Source organism: Tupaia chinensis, unplaced genomic scaffold (genome assembly GCF_000334495.1).
Source record: "Tupaia chinensis unplaced genomic scaffold, TupChi_1.0 Scaffold000570_1, whole genome shotgun sequence".
In the NCBI taxonomy this organism is placed as follows: Eukaryota; Metazoa; Chordata; class Mammalia; order Scandentia; family Tupaiidae; genus Tupaia; species Tupaia belangeri.
Genome location: NW_006160084.1, coordinates 75,249 through 95,457, shown reverse-complemented (window position 1 = coordinate 95,457; position 20,209 = coordinate 75,249). Strand labels below are relative to the sequence as shown.

The 20,209-nt window shown below is 42.0% G+C and overlaps 1 protein-coding gene across 2 annotated transcripts in view; it reads left to right on the top strand.

Moving 5' to 3' along the window:
* GXYLT2 (glucoside xylosyltransferase 2) overlaps positions 1–20,209 on the top strand; it is a gene marked incomplete at its 3' end in the record, with an annotated part of 111,529 nt that overhangs the window by 18,768 nt on the left and 72,552 nt on the right. The window contains 1 exon segment of one of the 2 annotated variants that reach the window (XM_027775542.1): positions 8–108. Within the exon segment in view, the coding sequence (XP_027631343.1) occupies positions 56–108 (53 nt within the window). 2 annotated transcript variants of the gene reach the window in all.

The following is a 20,209-nucleotide window of genomic DNA, read 5'->3' as shown; positions in this document are numbered from 1 at the left end:
TCCGGGTGCCCTCCCGGGGGTCGGCCCGGGCGCTCGCAGACGCCGGCCCCCGCGTATGCGCCCCCGAGCTGGCCGCCGGGGCGCGGCGAGCCTGGAGAAGTTGGCGAGGTGAGTCGTGGCAGCCCCAGAATCCCATCTGGGACCCGTGTCTCGCTCCCTTCACCCGTGCCAAGTCCAAGGGAGGCTTTGGGCTGGAAGCGTGGACTCCAAGTTTCGCGAACGGGCTGCCGACTTCTGGTTCTTAGCGAACTAGACATGAACCGCTTTCGTGGAGTCCTGAAGGCGCAGTGCTGATTGATAGATAACCGCGTATTTTGGAAGAAAATACAAGTCAGTGAACTGGCTTGTATTTTACACGTTTTAACTGTCAAGGCAAGGCGTATTTTACATTCTTGGAAACACGGGCCCTTTGTTTAATTTTTCAAAAGCCATCACGTAGCAAGAATGCTTTATCTAGTTCTCACGTTTCATTGGAGAATTTCTACCGAAAATTTAGATCTGATTGTCAATTTAAAAAAAATGAGATAGTTACCAAGAACCAGCTGCCTCTCATTCAACTTCGAGAACCCCTATGCTTAGAACAGAAGAAGCACTTGACCTAAGTTTAACATAAAGAAGTTTTCTCCTTGGAAGGAGTGAGGCGTGCCACGGGAGACAGTGCAGTGTTTCTGTTCGTTCTGGCTCAGGCTCAAGTACGTCAAGGGGTCTTGGGAGGGAAACACATAACCTTTGACATTAAGTTTGGTATCCCCTTTCCCTATGTAAGGCAGGCCACTTGGGCTCAGCTTTTGTTCAGAGCGGTTATCTTTGGCCTTAGGCTTGCAGAAGTGCCCTCAGGTTAGGGATTTGCGTTCGTTTGCCTTTGTTGTGGAGGGCTTTTTAACAATCTTGTCTTCTCGCGGGTGGGTCTGTTTCCTCTGCCCTTTCAAAGCTGCCGTTTCTAACTGCCGTTGCACCGTTTCTAACTGCCGTTGCACCGTCTGGATTTGCTGGCCTCCTTAAATACTTGCTATGAGTTGAATTCTTTTTGACCATAATGATCGAATTTGCTTTGGCGCGTTTGCAGTAACTAAGAGAAAAGACAGAAACCTCAAGAAGTAGCTGTGGAGCTTTCTGTTTCTTTTCTGCCTCATGATAAATGTACAGATGGGTACTAACAAGTTGTAGGGGAAAAAAACAAAGATCTATGGACACACTTTTAGGTATTTACAACAGTTTACAAGCCCCTTCTGAATGTTTACACTCTTTAAAATAAGACTATTTCTGTTAGAAACTACTAGGATTTTCCTCCCATGTGTCAAGATTTCTTATCATAGGTTTTATTAGAGTTTGACTGCAAGTTTGCTATGATTTCTAAGTTTGATGGGACAGCATGTAAGATAATAACTGATGCCACTGACTGCAGCTAATCTATTGCCAGTGATAGAGCAGACAGTAGAGCATAAAAAGGCCAGCCAGTGACAGTGGTTGAGGCAGCTGGATCTCATGGAGCCAACTGAATGGTTCAAGTCCTGGACCCAGTGCCTTGAAAAAAAAACCGCTGGGGTTCACACACTTGTGTGCCCAAAATCCTGAAAGGAAAATGGAGAAGAAGAAATGGCATAGTCATCCTTCTTGAGAGGTGCTTCTTGCTTTCCTTTTCTCTGACTCTCTCTTCCTGTGCATGAACCCTATAGTAAATTTTTTTGGGGGGCGGGGGGAGAGATTTTCACTATAGGGCACGTGCGCTCACCAGACAGAGAGAGACATAGAGACAGAAAGCGAGAAATCACCCCCCGGGGGGATGGTCACCCTGCAATCCCTTCTCCTCCATTCTCCTCTTGGGATCTGGGGCACACACGCACACACGCCCGGCGTGAGTTTTAAGCCACCAGGTCCGGGATGCGAACCGCAGTCGACTACATGGGAGTCCAGCGACATAGCCATTACGCTAACTGCTGGTTCCCGCCCTATAGTAAATTTTTAAGAAGGAAAAAAAAAAAGTAATGGCTCTTTGGCATGAACAAAGTCACCGTTAGCAGTTACTTTGCATTGATAATTAAGTAATCCATACCCCAGCACTTTGCTAGTGATTCTCAGAGTGTGGGATTCAGAGCAAGTACCAGCATCATCTGAGAACTTGTTAGAAATGCAGATTCTCAGGCCTCTCCCTGGCCTACAAAATTAGAAACCATGGGGATGGACTCAGTAATCTTCGTTTTAATGCCCCCTCCAGTTTCTGATGCACACCAAAATGTAAAAGCCTTCTGTGAAGTTGGCACTAATATCATCCCCATTTTACAGATGAGGCAAGTATTGCACAGGGTTAGCGGAAAAAAAAAAAAGTAATGGCTCTTTGGCATGAAAAAAGTCACCGTTAACCCCATTTTACAGATGAGGCAAGTATTGCACAGGGTTAGCAGTTTGCCCGTGGTTCCCAGGTCACACATAGTAAATAAGAAGGATTCAGGCTGTCTGGGCTCAGGTTGAACTCTTACCTGCTATACTGATTTTATACACTAGGCTTACCTATGATTCATACTGAGATTTTTCTAGAGAAATGCCAAAGACTTTTGGAACTGTCTCATTCTTCAAGGTGTCAGGAACATTGGGGCAGCATCTTGTCTCTATCTGAACAAATTGGTTCTGACTAGGAGGCGATCATGAACAGAATCCAAATGGATGTTTTAGGGAAGGACTATCTCCGTGAGCAACAGTACCCTCAAAGCCATTTTTCTTTTGAACATATCTCTTAGATTATCATGGAAATCGTGGCCAACACCATAGGAATAAAGAACAACATTGGAAAGAGTAAAAAACAAAAGTCACAGGAAGTCTCAGGCTCAAATACATAAAACAGTTGACATTTTCTGGCATTTATTTATTGTTTCTTTTGCTACCTCGACAGAAATGGCAACAGAAGATTCGGAAGGAGCAAGGGAGCAGGAGAAAGATCTCTGCATGAACTCCTTATTGCTTTCCTAATTCTGCTTGGGTTAAATTTTTGTGGTTTAAGAGGAATTTCATTTAGGGAGGGAAGAGAAAGCCTCGTGTTTTCAGAAAACGAGTGCTTTAATCTCTTCACCTGGCTGGAATCCAGAAGAGATGAAGGCTACGTGATCTCATTTCCCCGTCCTGGGGAGGATCAGACTTGTGGTTGTAGTTAGCGGAAAGCTTGGAGTTGGATGTGAGACAGTCCACCACCTGCTGACCATGCACGGACTAGGCCGCCTTGCCTCCCCCAGGGTACTGCTGTAAGTGAAGTTCTGCCACGTCAACGCAGGAAACACAGCACTCTCCTTCCACATCTTGTTTTCATTTCGAAGAAGTTTCCAAAAGACTCGCCTAGTTAGCAGGCAGACCCTACAATTTTGTAACTAGTCATTTGTATGCAATCTGTCTTTTGGTGGCCTCCTGCTCTATAAATAAGAAGCCAGGAGGTAAGACCTGAGCTTGGAGGTCAAGGGTGGGATCTACAAACAGACACCATTCTACAATAGCAATCCTGCTGCATAAGAGAAATGAAATCTTCCTTTTCTTTTGGTTTATACCTGGCTAGCTTCCAAAAAGAATCTGAGATGACGTATAGTAAAAAATATATATACAATAAAGCCATTGAAATAGTTATTTTAAAAAAGTCATAAAGAGAAGAAGGAAATAAACACCGCTTGTCAAAAACAGACCACTATTATTAGGAGGATTAAGTGTTAAATTTAGCTCTGAGCTTTCTGGCAGCCATGTCAAATCGGAAACCAGGATGGGCTGCCTCATTGTCACTGAATGATTAAAAAAAAATTATCAAGAGAGTTTTATTTTTTTTTTATGAAACTGAATTCTAAAATGAGAATTTTACTTAAGAATAGGTTTTAGACTTTAGAAAACTCTCTCTACACCTTGCTTCTAAATACTCTGGGCCTACATGTGGAAACGAAAGTTTAGTATAACTGCTAATCAGTGACGTATAAGAAAGAGTATAGCATATGGAGTCCAGCAAATTGGATTCTCATCCTAAGCCATTTCACCTTATTTTCCTCATCTGTAAACTGAGCAAATTAATCCATAGTGTTCTAAGATCTCTTCCAAGCTCTGCCATCTGAGAATCCTGTGATGAGATCATTCAAGTTTAGCAACAAAATCCCAGCAATGACTATGACATAGTCCTTTGTACTATCTCTTGCAAAATCACTGTTTCTCATTTATTGGCTCCATCCTAGAGCTCTTACTGATTACTCAACCTCGACAACCCTCTCCTGAACTTTATTCTCTGTCTTCTGTATTGGTCTGGATATTGCTATTTTCTTTTAAAATATGGTTTCAAAGCGAGGCTTAGGCTACCTCTGTATCCTGTGCTGTGCCTCTGTCATTTTCTTCCACAGTCATTCAGCAGATGTTTATTAAGCACTTGCTTTGCAATGGTGAAAGGAGTTACTGCCCTCCCAGAGTCTGGGGGGAAGGGGAGATGATACTGAAGCACATTAGACTTGGCAGCCTCCCCAGCTGCTCGAGTGAGAGGAAGCATGTGCCCTTGCTCATCAGGAGACAGCATTTCCTACAGTTCTCTTTGGTGTCTGAGATAAGTCATCTCAGAGGGCTCAAGCTCGAGCCTGAATTTAAAAAGGTCTCACTAGAGAGAGAGGATGTTATACTGCAAAATGTTAAGTCTGTGGCCCTCTTATAATTAGAGGTGGCCCCAGAGCACAGTAAATATCTCTAGATCTTGACCATCTGTGAAATGATGTTGCTATTAGTCTTGAGTCTATTCATAATTTATTTATTTTAAATTTGCTATAAGGTGGGAGTGCTCAATGGGGAGAGAGAGAGAGAGAGAGAGAATCCCCCGTAGGGAAATGACCACACCAAAATCTCTTCTCCTCTGTTCTCCTCTTAGGATTCTGGACATGCATGCACACCAGCCAGCTTGTTTTTCAAGCCACCAGATCTGGGACTCAAACTGCCCCACAATTCATTTTTGTTGACCAGGTCATTAGTTCCCTATATTACTTTTCATACCTACCAGTCAGTATTCCCTGTTGGTTCCATCTTAATCCCACTATTACTACCACTTCCATGGTTACTACTGAGCTCCTGGTGACATTTCCTACATGGACATCAACATAGCCTACTCTGTCAGCAGTTTGCAAACTTTCACTCTAGTGTCCTCTACAGTCCATTTTTCATACACCTGCTGAGATAGCCTTAAGTAGGATCCCACATGGCCCACAGCATGGTTCCAGTCCTGGACCTGGCAGCTTGAGAAACACTCCAGGTACATGTACATGCATGCCCAGAATTCTGAGAGGAGAAGAAATTGTGACTTGGCCATCCCCATGGAAAGTGCTTTTTGAGGGACCAGCAGTTAGCGTAATGGCTATGTCACTGGACTCCCATGAAGTTGACCGCGGTTCGCATCCCGGACCCAGTGGCTTAAACTCAAGCTGGGCACGTGTGCATGTGTGCCCAAGATCCCAAGAGGAGAACGGAGGAGAAGGGATTGCAGTGTGGCCATTCCCCCAGGGGGGTGATTTCTCGCTTTCTGTCTCTCTGTCTCTCTCTGTCTGGTGAGTGCATGTGCCCTATAGCAAAAAAAAAAAACTCTCCAAAAAAAAAAAAAAGAAAGAAAGAAAGTGCTTTTTCACTTTCTCTGGTGAGCACATGTGCCCTCTGGCAAATTTTAAAAATACATCGAGCTGAGACCAGCAGTCGGCATAATGGCTATGTCGCTGGACTCCCATATAGTCGACCGCAGTTCGAGTCCTGGACCCGGTGGCTTAAACTCACACCGGGCGTATGTGTGTACGTGCCCAAGATCCCGAGAGGAGAATGTAGGAGAAAGGATTGTGGAGTGGCCATCCCCCCGGAGGGTCATTTCTCACTTTCTGTCTCTCTGTCTCTTTCTGTCTTTGCAAAAAAAAAAAAAAAGGTCTCCCAAAAAGAAAAAAAAATGCATTGAGCTCATTCCTACCTCAGTACTTTTCACTTATTCCCTGTATTAGAATGCTTTTTGCTCCCATCTCCACATGACTAGCTCCCTCACTTCTTTCTGGTCTATGCTCAGATTATTTTCTCCTCAGAGGGGTGTCCCTAGCTGCAGAAGAAAAGAAGAGCTTCCCATTATTTTCTACTTCCTGATGCTGTGTTGTGTTTTGTTTCGTTCTTGTATAACATTCGTCATTATGTGAATATTGCATTTTATTTGCCCTCTCCCTCTCATGTACACTTCCTGGCTTATTATTATTTTTTTTTTTGGAGAGGTTTTTGCTATAGGGCGCATGCGTTCACCAGACAGACAGAGAGAGACAGACAGAAAGCAAGAAATCACCCCCCAGGGGGGATGGCCACACCACAATCCCTTCTCCTCCATTCTCCTCTTGGGATCTTGGGCACGCACGCACACGCGCCCGCTGTGAGTTTAAGCCACCGGGTCCAGGACGCGAACCACGGTCGACTACGTGGGAGTCCAGTGACATAGCCATTACGCTAACTGCTGGTCCCCACCTCCTGGCTTATTAATCACTGTGTCATTGGCACCTAGAACAGAGATCTCATAGTAGGTACTCAATAAATATTTGGTGAACGAACTAATGTGTGGATGCACACGCACTCTGTTCCAGTGCTATGCTAAGTCTTTACTTATATTATTAAATTGCATATTCCTTAATAACATTCAAAACAGTCCCACACCCTTTAGAAGAACAGAGGGATATTTAATAATAACACCATGAAAAGATAAGGAATTGTTTCTTTGTTTTAAAAGATTTAAATTTTTTACAATGATTTTACATTTACAGAAAAATTGAGAAAGTGCAGTGCTTCCATATACTCAGCCCCTAGCTTTCTTTGTTGTTAAAATTTACACTAGTTTGAGGCATTTGTTATAATTAATAAACTAATATTTATACATTATTAATTTTTTTAAGGTTTTGCTATAGGGCATATGTGCTCACTAGAGAGAGACAGTGAGAGGGAAAGTGAGAAATCACCCCCCAGAGGGGATGGCCACACCACAATCCCTTCTCCTCCATTCTCTTCCCAGGACTTTGGGCACACATGCACATGTTCCTGGTGTGATTTTTCAAGCCACCAAGTTTAGACTCGAATTGCAGTTAACCATGTGAGAGTCTAGCACCTTAACTACTCCACCACCTGCTGGCCCCCTTTATTATTTTTAAAACTTTATTTAAAATTTATTTAGACTTCCTCAATTTTACCTACTGTCATTTTTCTGTTCCAGGACCCCATTGAGGACACATTATGTTTATTTATCATGGTCTTTTTAGGCTTTTCTTGACTGTAGTAGTTTCTCAGACTTCTGATTATCTTGACAGTCTTTTTCTTTCTTTCTTTTCTTTTTCTTTTTTATTGTTATTTATATTTAAGATTTTTGGCATTGTTGAAGAGTACGGATGAGTTGCTCAGTAGGATGCCTCACTGTTGAAATGGATGTGATATTTTCCTCATGATAATACTCATTAGCTACATCCTGTCTAGTGGTGTTACGGATTATTGGAAGGAAATACTGAGCTATTTCCACCATATTGTATCAAGTGTATCAGTACAACCTGTGACTGGTAATATTGGCCTTGGTCACTGACTGAGGCAATGTTTGTAGAGTTTTCCTGCTTTCTATGCTGTATACTTTAGAAGGAGTCACTGTGCATGGCTCGCTCGGTCTCCCTCCTTGAGAGTGGACAATTTACCTAAAATATTTGAAATTCCTCTGCATGGGAGATTAGTTTATCTTCCCCCATTTTTTATTTATTTGGTCACTTATTTATATCAGTGTAGAGTCATGAATATTTCTTTTATACTTTGGGTTATGATCCAGTATGACTTTATTTTGTTGCTGTAATTGTTTCAGGGTTGGCCTTTAGGAGTTCTTTCGGTTGTTTCCTTGTGTCCTTTGACACCTCCCCCATCAATGTGTTTTTGTGTTTTGTTTTCATGTTTGGCTGTTTTGAGCCCTGCCGTACTCTCTGGTACTATATGATGCTCCAGGCTCATCTTGTGTACTTCTTGCCCCCATCAACTGTTTCTTCAAGGAACCCCAATTCCTTTTATTAGAGAATAGCATTCAAAACTAAGATATGGGCACTGGACATGTTTTTTAACTACTAGGGAAAAAATTATTTATTTTAGGTCCTCACAAATGATCAGACCAAACACTTGTGTGTGTGTACTAACCTGTGCATATATGCATTATCTGTAAATACTTGCATGTGTAACCATTTCTGTCTAATAAGCTAAATACGGGTTCTTGCTGACATCTCCAACATTAATCCATTAACATATAAATCATTCTAGCGCCTTTCTCTATTGTCTGGGGGAAATCATTTTTCTATTTCCCAGGAATTTTTTTTTCCTCCCATCTCACTGGCTGTGGTTTTTTTAAATACTTGTAATTGGGAGGAGGGAATAGGAGGTAGAAGAGTGGGATCAGATCAGCTAAATGACTTAAACTAAGTAAGGCTCACCCCTTGAGTTAGAGATGAGACCAAGGCCACCGAAACCACCTGGGGGAATGTGGTATGATGGGCATTGTGGTTAGCTCCTGACCTCTGTTGCCCTCTCCACTCCCCAGCTGCTGAATGGACTGCAGCTCCAAGATATGGTCTAAACCACTACGGTAATTCCTTTCATAGTGTTAAGTTTTATGTGTCCATGGCTATGGCCATCAGTATGTTCATTTCTCTAGCAATGGTTATTGGTCCACAGGAATCACATGACCCAAGATGGCCCAATCAGCCAGTAGGAAAGGACTTATTTTGCATTACTGGACAAAAGACTTCATCTTCTAAATATGACCAAGGAAATAAATAGCTCAGCTGCTACCATGATCCTAAGGGAACCAGCTTTAGAATGAAGCTATCACTTTGGCTAATAGAAAAGATAAATAATACAGGTCCTTTAAGACACACTGAACACCAGAATCAACAAATCCTGAGGTCTGCCTATCTTGGATAACCCCCTCCCCACCCCTGTTAAATACTGGAGTTGAGGTTTAGGTTATTTGTACTGAAAATCCTTTTACCTGAACCAGATTTTTTTTTTAATTGCCAGGGGGGTCGTGCGCTTACCAAAGAGAAATAGAAAAAGAGAGGGAGGAGAAAGCCCCCCCCCACATGGGACATGGTCATGCCTTAATCCCTTCTCCATTTCTCCATCCAGTTAGGATTTGGGGCACACATGCACGCATGCCTAATGTGTTTTTCAAGCCACCAGGATCAGAATTCTGACTGTGGCTGACCATGTGGGGGAATATGCTATCTTAACTACTAGGCCATGGGGCTTGCCCTAGGTGATTCTTCGAAATCAAAATCTTAGGGCTACTGATGGAGAGAAAGGAGAATCCTTGCAGGGGCACACAGGAAATGAGCATCCCCCACACCATGGAGCAGCCATTTCATGCCCTTGACCTTGTCCAGGCTGCAGGTAATTTACCAGGGGTACTTTCCTGGACTAAATTGGAGCCTTTTAAGGGATTTTTAAAAACTGGAATCAGAGGCCGGCAAGTGGCTAGTGGTTAAGGCACTGAACTCCCACATGGCTGACCGCAGTTCGAGTCCTGGACCAGCACCAGGCGCATGTGTGTGTGCCCAAAATCCCAAGAGGAGATTGGAGTAAAAGGGATTGCAGAGTGGCCATCCCTCCTGGGGGTGATTTTTCACTTTCTCTGTCTGTCTCTGATGAGGGCACATGTCCTATAACAAAACTCTCTTTAAAAAATAAATAAAAACAGAGACTTACAGGAACAGCTTAAGTGCAAACTGTTTCTAGTCACTGAAGCCAAAAGATATGAAACTCGAACTGTAACCACATTCTGCCACATGGAGGAAGCTGGCCTGCACGGAGCCCATGGAAACCGGGGTGCTACGGAAGGTGAGAAGCCATACAGAGCAGCACAGAACAATGCAGAGCAGCGCAGAGCCGGGCAGGGTGTGGGGGACAGGTCCTGACCTCATTGCCAAGGCCAGCTTCTCCTTTTACTAACTGTGCTGTTCCAGCCTTTTCTGAATTCCAGGATGTAATAAGTTTCCCTGTCGTTTTTGTTTGTTTTTTTTTTTTTTTGAGAAATTTTTGTGCCATAGGGCACAAAAGAGAAACAGAGAGAGAGGGAGAGTGAGAAATCATCCCCCAGGAGAGATAGTCACACACAATCCCTTCTCTTCCATTTTCTTCTTGGGACTTGGGGCACGCATTCACACATGCCCAGCGTGGTTTCAAACTGCAGGTCTTGGACCCAAACCATGGTCAGCCATGTGGGAATCCAGCCCCTGCAGCACCATATCACCTGCTGGCCCCCTTTTTTGTTAATCTGGTTTGATTTGTGTTTCTAGTGGTTCTCGTGTTTCTAGGTGCCTTTAGCACCTTTATGAAATGCATTCAGTAAGTGGCCATCTTGACATGTTTTCCCATACAAACTCACAGGCGAGATTTTATTTTTTTGGATGAAAATTTGAGAACAGATTTGTTTTCCTTGGGAATACTTCTCTTCATGTTATAATTCACTGTTAAAAAAAAAGGGGGGGGAGAATTTCAAAATCAAGTTTTTTCTTTATTCATGATAATGCACATGCATATGCACCTCTGACAGAGCGACTGAGAAAGGGAGAGAGAGGAGTACCCTCCACCAGAGTCTGGTCACGCCATGGTTCACTTGCTCCAATCTTCCAGCCCTCCTGATCTTAGGCATGTGTGTGTGTACCTGACATGTTCTAGACTGATGTGGCCAGGGATCTGAACCATAGTTGCCATCATTTCCTGAGTAGCACATTACCTCTGCACCGTAGTGCTGATCCTGAGACAAACTTTTATGGCTGTGTATATCTTACCACAATTTACAAAATAATGTTTTAAAAGTAAGAAGAAAAGAGACTTCTTTTGAAGATAAAATTGATTTTACATTCCTTCTAAATATCCCTTAGCATTTCTTTCAGATTGGAAAATTCTGAAAACTGCTGGAAAAAGGTTTATTGATTTGATACCTTTATTGAAAGTCCCCGATCTTGTTCCAGAAGAGAGTGACTTTGGTATACTTAAGGTGACTTTTACATAATCTCTTTAGCAAGACAAAAGATTGTATTGTTATAGTAGAAATTCATTTGGTAAAATTTAGAATCCAAGCTTTTTTTTTTTGAGAGGTTTTTGCTATAGGGTGCGTGTGCTCGCCAGAAAGACAGAGAGAGACAGAGAGATAGAAAGCAATAAATCACCCCCTGGGGGGATGGCCATGCCACAGTCCCTTCTCCATTCTCCTCTCGGGATCTTGGGCACGCACGCACACGCACCCGGCGTGAGTTTAAGCCACCGAGTCTGGGACTCGAACCATAGTCCACTACATGTGAGTCCAGCGACATAGCCATTATGCTAACTGCTGGTCCCAGAATCCAAGCTTTAAGGAAATCAAACAAACAAACAGAAAAACACAATAGATGGGGCCAGCAAGTGGCATGGTGGTTAAGGCTGCTGGACTCTCACATGGTCACTGTGGTTCAAGTCCAGACCTGGCAGCTTGCTTTCTCACTTACCCTCTACCTCTCTTTCTTTCCCTCTCTGGTGATCGCACATGCCCTATAGCAAAAACCTCTCCTAAGGAGAAAAAAAAAAGAAGTACAAGTAAATAATTATTTTTTTAAAAAATGGTAGAGAACATTTAATTCCAAATATGACTGCTTTTCCTTTCTCTGACAGGGATGATCATGCCACAATCTCTTCTCCTCCACTCTCCTCTTGGGATCTTGGGCATACATGCACACACGCCTGGCACGAGTTTTAAGCCACCGTTCTGGGACTTGCACTGTGGTCAGCTATGTGGGAATCCAACAATTTAACCGTTACACCATCTGTTGGTCCCAATATGACTCCTTTTTATGAGTGGAAAACAGAGGTCCAAAGAGGGGAAAGTAGCAGCATAAAGCACCTAGCATAAGGCTGGCTCTTGGTCATCATGCACCAAATAATTCACTCCTCTGAGTCTTCTTACTGTCTATCATTGCCTTGTTAGTTAGGCACTTTACTGTAAGTAGCCTTGCTAACCAGCTGTGTGACTTTGCATGAGTCAGTCTTCCTCAGCAAATCTTGGCATTCTCACAAGTTCAATGATGAAAAGAGATTATTCAAGTAAAATGCAGGCACAAGAAATTCAGCAGTTTTTAGCAATGGCTAAGATGCAGATTGCAGCAGGCTTTTCGTTTTTTTGGCGGGTGGTATAGTTTAAAGGAAACTGAAACTCAGCTTCTGTGTATAACAAATGATGTTCTAAACTGTCTCCTGAGCTAACTAAAAGCTGCAGGAACCCAGGAGGCAGGACCCTTTTCATTACCTCTTGGAGAGTCAGCCATTGCTCTGAGCATTTCAGACCTGCAGTCTTGGCCAACCACGGCTTTGGTGTCTACTCAAGGACAGAGAACTGTCATCACTCAGCTTAGGAGAGCAGGAGTGAGTTGAGAGTTCTCTGGGAATTTGGAAGTGTGCTCAGGAAACCAGAAATGCAGGATTTTATCTATAAACACTGCTACTTAGGGGCTTGAGTCTTTTTTTTTTTTTTTTTTTTTTTTTTGTCTATTTCCCTATTCCCAGTTTTGGGAGAATTACATACAGAAACTCCAGTTTGATCGCTGGCCCCAGAGTCACAAGCCTTAGTGTTCAAGTATCAAATTTTATCCTCCAGAGAGAATGGATTCATGGAAATTGGTGGCAAAGTCTGAGGACCTGGTGACTTGCTTTCTTACTTTCCTTCTTTAGCTCTATTTCTCTCTGGTCAAATTAAAATGATAATAATAATAATAATGAATAAAAATGGTTTTAAAAAGCATACAAACATGGGACCAGCAGTTGGTGTAATGGCTGTCACTGGACTCCCATGTAGTCGGCCATGGTTCCAGGCCTGGACCCAGTGGCTTAAACTTATGCCGGGCACATGTGCATGTGTTCCCAAGATCCCAAAAGGAGAACAGAAGAGAGGGTATTTCAGCGTGGCTAACCCTCCTAGGGAGTGATTTCTCGCTTTCTGTCTCTGTCTTTCTGACTAGTGCACGTGCCCTATAGCAAAAACCTCTCCAAAAAAAAGCGTACAAATACTTCAAATCTTGTTTGCAGTAGAGTATTGGTAGTATTGGTATTTAAAATAACATGTACTGGGACCAGCAAATGACGTAATGGTTACATTGCTGGACTCCCATGTACTCAATCGCAGTTCGAGTCCTGGACCCAGTAGCTTATAACTCACACCAGGTGTGTGTGCATGCATGCCCAAAATCCTGAGAGGAGAATGGAGGTGAAAGGACTGTGGTGTGGCTATCCCTCTGGAGGGTGATTTCTCATTTTCTGACTCTCTGTCTCTCTCTGTCTTACAGGCACACACTCCTGGGAGCAAAAAATCTCTCTCAAAAAATAAATAAATAAAAGTAACATACTTTTTATTGCCTTGTCTCACTTGGTTTTGGCATAGATATAACATATTATAGGAAAATACAGGCTATTGATAAATTTCAAATTAATATTTAATAATGATGATGATAATAGTAGCTAGTATTTGTGATCACTAGAATATTCCAGATACTGTAGTAACTCTTCACTGCATTATTTCATTTAATCCTCATAACCACCTGAGAGGTAGAGACTGCTATAGGATAGGTCAGAACTCTTTCATTTGCAAGTGATGGAATCCCAGCTCCTCTGTTTGCATCACTTAATTATGCAAGAGATCTATTGGCTTACAAGGATGGAAAGTGCAAAGGACATAAAGCTGCAGTAGCAGCCTTATCCAGGATTTCTCACCATCTTGCCTTGTTTAGTTCCCTTCCTTCTGTGTGGGCAACACTCTTGGGTGCATTTTCTCCTTGTAATGATTCCAATCAGTTTGGGCTTGCAGCCTCTTCTAGTAACCCCCGAGGGAAGATTTTTATCTAGTGAAAGACACTGGCCTCTGTCTGTTGACCACATGCATATTCAGGCATGGAAGGCCACTCCCAAGATGTGTGGCTTTGGAGGTGGGGGGTGAATGATTCAGGCTCTCCAAACTCATGGACTAAGAACAAAAAAGTGGTCTCCCCAAAAGAAAACTGACATGTTGTTACCAGAAAATCCTGGAAGCTGATTCTAGTAAGAAACACCAAAACAAAAAGCAGATGTCCAATATAATCAATATGCCCATTTTACAGCTGGGAAAACTGAGAGTTCAAGATGGTTAATATATTTGCCCAAGATGGGGCAGCCAAGAAGCAGACCTAAAATCTAAAGCCAAGCTCAACTACTTTTAGAGCCAAATTCCTAGCCACCATTCTGTACTTGGGAACAAATCTCAAAATTTGAATCATTTGATCCCTTTCTAGATTCTGTTGAAAAATATCTCTGGTGAAATATCTTCATTTTTTTTGTAATTGAAAATTGTTCATATTTGTATGGGAAAAGCAAGTTATAAAAATTACCCAGGCCTGCTCCATGGCCTGGTGGTTAGGAGAGCTGGATCCTCATGGCCAACTGCGTGGTTCAAGTTCTGGCCCCAGTGGATTGAAAGACATGCTGGACATATGTGCATTAACTCTTCACAGCATTATTTCATTTAATCTTCATAATCACCTGAGAGGTAGGGACCTTTATGTCCCAAATCCTTACAGGATAAGAGGGAAGGAGAAGGGATTGTGGTGTGACCACACCTCACTGGAGGATGCTTTTTCCTTTTCCCTCTCTCTCTTTGTTTCTTTCTGGCAAGTGCATGCACCTTCTAGCAAGTAAAAAATAATAAAAGTAAAAAAATTTTTTTTCAAATATCCCATTCCAGGTTTTTAAAATATTTTTATACATTGACATATTTATGTATACAAGCCCACCTATGTTGGGTCATCGGAAAAGTCCTTTCTTTAGAGAGAGATTTTTGCTATAGGGTGCATGCACTTGCCAGAGAGACAGAAAGCGAGAAATCACTCCCAGAGGGGATGGCTATGCCACAATCCCTTCTCCAGTATCCTCTTGGGATTTTAGGCACCCTCCCGCATGCACTCAACATGAGTTCCAAGCCACCAGGTTTGGGACTCAAACTGCAGTTGGCAATGTGGAAGCCCAGCAATGTAACCACTATGCCATCTGCTGGTTCCCATGACATATATTCTATGCTTTTCTATGCAAAAATGCATCATGACTTTTCTGACAACTCAATATTATTTATAATTGTGGAACACAATATACCAAAATGTTAACAGTGGTTATGAAATTGTAATGGGTACGCCCTGTTTTGCTTGCCTGTATTTTAAAAATTTTCTATGATGAATATATTAGTTACCTAGTTTATAAAACAACTTGAAGTATATACATTATCATAAGAATTAAATCTCCTTTGTTGGCCTGAGGCTTGGGATGATGGAAATTAGTTGGGGAGACCATTTCTCCTTTTTTCCTTTCTTTAAGTTTGTAAGTCCTTTGTATTCTTTTTCAGGAAATGAAATGAAATGGAAATACTTGCAGAATATGTAATGAAGATCTAGGTTTTTCCCTTATATGTCAACAACCATTTATTTCAAACTAGCACTGCTAGTTCTTACATTTAAATCTCAGTAACATCTTAATTTGAAATGGGGAGGGAGTTAGAGAAATGGGTTGGTTTTCTTGTACATCAGAAACAATCGTAAGTGGGGGAGGGGATGAAATGAGAATTAGTCCAGAGACCATCGTAGAATTTTGGAGGGAGAATAAACAAACACTAGCATAAATTATCTCATTTAGTGGGAAACGAATGATTTAGTAGAGTTGGTGAAGGGATGTTGTGGGAATCATGCCATGCACAAGGGCACCCAAGAAGGCTGTCAATGTGGTCTGAAATCTAGTTCAGACCAAAAGCTTTGGATGGACACTTATCAGCTGTTCTTCTGACTCAGTTGTGTTTTGTCCCAAACACAGCATGAAAATTAAAAACATGGCCTCCGGGCCAGCAGGTGGCGTGGTGGTTAAGAGTGCTGGACTCCCACATGGCCTACTGCGGTTCAAGTCCCAGACCTAGCAGCTTGCTTTCTCATTTTCTTTCTTTCTCTCGCTTGCTCACTTGCTCTATCCCTCTCTGGTCAAATTGAAAGGAAGGGAGGGAGGGAAGGAGGAAGAAAATTAAATAAAATAATTTTTAATAAATAAATAAAAACATGGCCTCTTGGGCTTGCCCTATGGCCTAGTGGTTAGGATGTTCTGGATCCCACATGGCCCACTGTAGTTTAAATTTCGGCCTGGCAGTTTAGAAGACACAGCAGGCACGTGCCCCAAATCCCAATGGATAGAGATATGGAGAAGAAGGGATTGCAGCATGACCACACTCTTCGGGGGGTGGGGGGGGGGCGCTTTCTCTCTCTTTCTTTCTTCTGTGACTCCATGCACCTTCTGACAATTTAAGTAAACAAACAAGCGAGGCTTCATAAGTCCAGCTCTCGGGTTTGATTTCTTTCAGGGGCCCTTGCTAATCACAGAGCACATGTATGTGTTTGATGTCTAAAACCAAACACACGTATACACACAGACTGAATTACTCACTTTAGGCATTGAATACCTACTACATGTTAAAGTTGGACTTTGTTTAGAAACACAGCCATGTCGTGGGATCTTGAAGCAAACTAAATATATATTATTAATAATCAGGTACTATCAATTTTATGAAGCACCCCTCATGGCATTTTTTTCACACTCTGTTGACATTATTCGTGTAATGCCATGACTTTAAGGCAAATGTCAGCTTTTCTGTCTGTCTTGAAAGATTAATGATACTTAATTTAACTCCAAACTGTGAGTCATTAAAAGTGATTTAACTGTTAGCCTGTCCTCAGTGTCATGTCTGGGTTCTGAGTGAAAGTTGTAATCACAGTTTCAATCAGAAGTTTTTTGTCAAGGGATTCATGCCATCCAAAACCTGTGGTTAGCCGGGAACTTTATTAGTGAGTCTTGCCAGCACTTGATGTGGATATAATTACCCTTCACCAGAACCTCCTTCAGGGGGCTTCATTGAGGTGGCCACTTCCTAACTGTCACAGTGGACTCATTTGCAGACCTTCTCCCTGTTCAAATAAGCAATTTCATTTTGCAAAAGATTCTGCTAGGAAGCAGGACGTTCCTAATTTCTTTTTTCCCAAAGTGGGCATATTCAACTTCATAAAATTCATCTCCTACCTTTTTTTCCCCAAATACTGTTCCCCCCCCCCCAGTAAAACTAGTTGCCAAGAGCGTGGTTTGGGGCTGTATTTTAAAGAAGCGTGATATTCCGACCAGCTCACACTGCTGGCCGGTATCATAGCATCGGGTTTACCTGAGTTAATTTAGCTTGTCAGTTAAGGAAAAGCACTGATAAGAGAGGCAGCAGGAGACAGCAGAAAGGACAGTCTGAGTAGAACCAATTACTCACTTTAATAATTCAGTGTGTTTTGCAGTAATAGGCTACAAAGTAAATAGCACTACATATAAATGCCTTATTTCATTATTTATACACTCTAGAAATTGAAGTTTAATTAAGTCATACGCTTGAGACTTTTAAGCAATTAAGGAGATGCTTCGTTGCAGGCAGCATGGAAGGGGAGCGTGAAAGCACCTCTCCCTCTGAGCCTCTCTTATTCTGAACATCATTTTTCATTTGCACATGGGGAAGGCTTAAGCCAGGACAATCAGTGCAGTGTTTTCCAAACTTCATTCATTCCCACATAGCATCCTGAGTTTTACAATACTGCTACACTAGCATTGCCTGCATTAAAAATGTTTACAAAATTGGGACCAGCAGTTGGCATAATGGCTATGTCACTGGACTTCCATGTTGTTGACCATGGTTCGAGTCCCAGATCTGGTGGCTTAAACTCATTCCAGGCGCATGTGTGTGTGTGCCCAAGATCACCAGAGGAGAATAGAGGAGAAGAGATTGTGGCATGGCCATCCTCTCTGGGGGGTGATTTCTTGCTTTCTATCTCTCTGTCTCTCTCTGTCTCTGGTGAACGCACACACCCTATAGCAACGACCTCTCCAAAAAAAAGTTTACAAAATCTATTCATGTTATAAACCACAATGCATTTATTAAGTTAATGGCAGCTTTATTTCAATTTAACTCAAATATCCTTTAAAAGTTTACAATCAGTGGTTCTTAGTTTATTTAAAGCATGTGAAGTTCTCAGTTGAAAATTATGTATGTGGTAATATCGTTGATCTGATTGTTACATACTGCATGCATACTTTGAGAAACCATATTGTATGCTATAGAGATGTACAATAATTGAATATAAATAAGAAATTATAAAATAAAAAGTAATTATTAAGGTTGAGGGGCCAGCAGGTGGTGTGGTGGCTGGGGCACTGGACTCCCACATGGCCAACCATGGTTCTAGTCCTGGACCTGGAGGCTTTTTCACTTTCCTCTGTGTGTGTGTATGTGTCTATAAATATTAAAATAATAATAATAAATAAAGTTAAATAAAATAAAATCGAGCCTGTGCCCAGCATCTGCTCAGGTAAGACACAGGCTTGAGACTATTCAAGTCTCTGAAGCAAGATGAAAGATCACCATCATTCAGAAATCTTTCTAAAAGGATGCCTGTTAGCCTAAGCGGTCCCTGGTAGTACTTTCTTGTGGCAGGAGACAGTGGAAAGTACTAGTTATGTGGGTGAAATGTTAGAGCTGAGAGTCTCCGTGGGCTAGCCTGCCTGGTCATCTGTCCTAGAGCACAGCTTCACATTTTCTCGCCTTCTTTCCTTTCTTTACTGTAGGACTTAGACATTCTCTTAAGTTTTACAATACTTACATGACTCACTCAGGAGGGGCAAGCTCGTGGATAGACAGCAATGATAGGAACAGAGAGAATATGTGTAACTGTATATGTGGATCCTTATAAACTAAATAAAAAACACTGTGGGGCCAGCAGGTGGTGTGGTAGTTAAGGCACTGGACTCCCACATGACCAATTGTGGTTCAAGTTCCAGACCTGGCAGCTTGCTTTCTCACTTTCCCTTTCTCTCCCTGTCTTTCTCTTGTCAAAATGAAAAAAAATAATAATGATCAATAAAGTTAAATAATTCAAAAAAGAAAAAAAAAAACACTTGTGCAGCCATCACATTATCTAATTTCAGAGAATTTTTATCTCTCTGACAAGAACGTTCATCACCCTAAACAGTCATTCTCCATCTGCCTCTCCCCAGTTCCACGCATCTTATTTTCTATCTTCCCGGGCTTTGCCTATTCTGACTTTTTCACATATATGAAGTCAGAATATGTGACCTTCAAGCTTCATACATGTAGCATGCATCAATACTTTATTCCTTCTTACCAAATAATATCCCATTGTATGGGGAACAGCAGGTGGTGTGGTGGTTAAGGTGTTGGACTCCTATATGGCCGCCTGCAGTCCTGGGCCTGGCAGCTTACTTTCTCACTTTCTCTCTCTCTGGTCAAATTTAAAAATAATCATGGGACCAGCAGGTGGCATGGTGGTTAAGGTGCTGGACATTCCCACATGGCTGACCATGGTTCAAGTCCTAGACCTGGTTGCTTGCTTTCTCACTTTCTCTCTCTCTGTATCTCTCTCTGGTCAAAATAAAATAAGTAAATGAATAAATAAAATTCAAAATAATTATTTAAAAAATAATCATAGTAATTAAAATTAAATAAATAATTCTTTTTTTTAAATTCTGTTGTATGGGGAACCAGCAGTTAGCGTAATGGCTATGTCGCTGGACTCCCACGTAGTTGACCGCGGTTCGTGTCCTGGACCCGGTGGCTTAAAACTCACTCCGGGCACGTGTGCGTGCGTGCCCAAGATCCCGAGAGGAGAATGGAGGAGAAGGGATTACGGCGTGACCATCCCCCCTGGGGGGTGATTTCTCGCTTTCTGTCTCTATGTCTCTCTCTGTCTGTCTGGCGAGCACACGCGCCCTACAGTGAAAATCTCTCCAAAAAAAAAAAAATTCTGTTGTATGGATATACCACATTTTACTTAGCCATTTATCAATTGATGGACATTTGGCTTGGCCTTTTTGGGGTATTGTGAATAATACTGCTATAAACATTTGTGTACAGATTTTTATGTGCACATATGTTTTTGATTCTTGTCAGTAACTAGGAGTGGAATTAATGAGTCATGTGATACCTTCTATATATAAGATTTTCAGGAACAGCCAAACTATTTTCCAGAAGTGGTTGTACCTGTTTATAATCTGGTACAGATTTATTTGAGGATTCTACTTTCTTCTTATCCTAAGTACATTCATTTTTGAAAGAAACTTTATA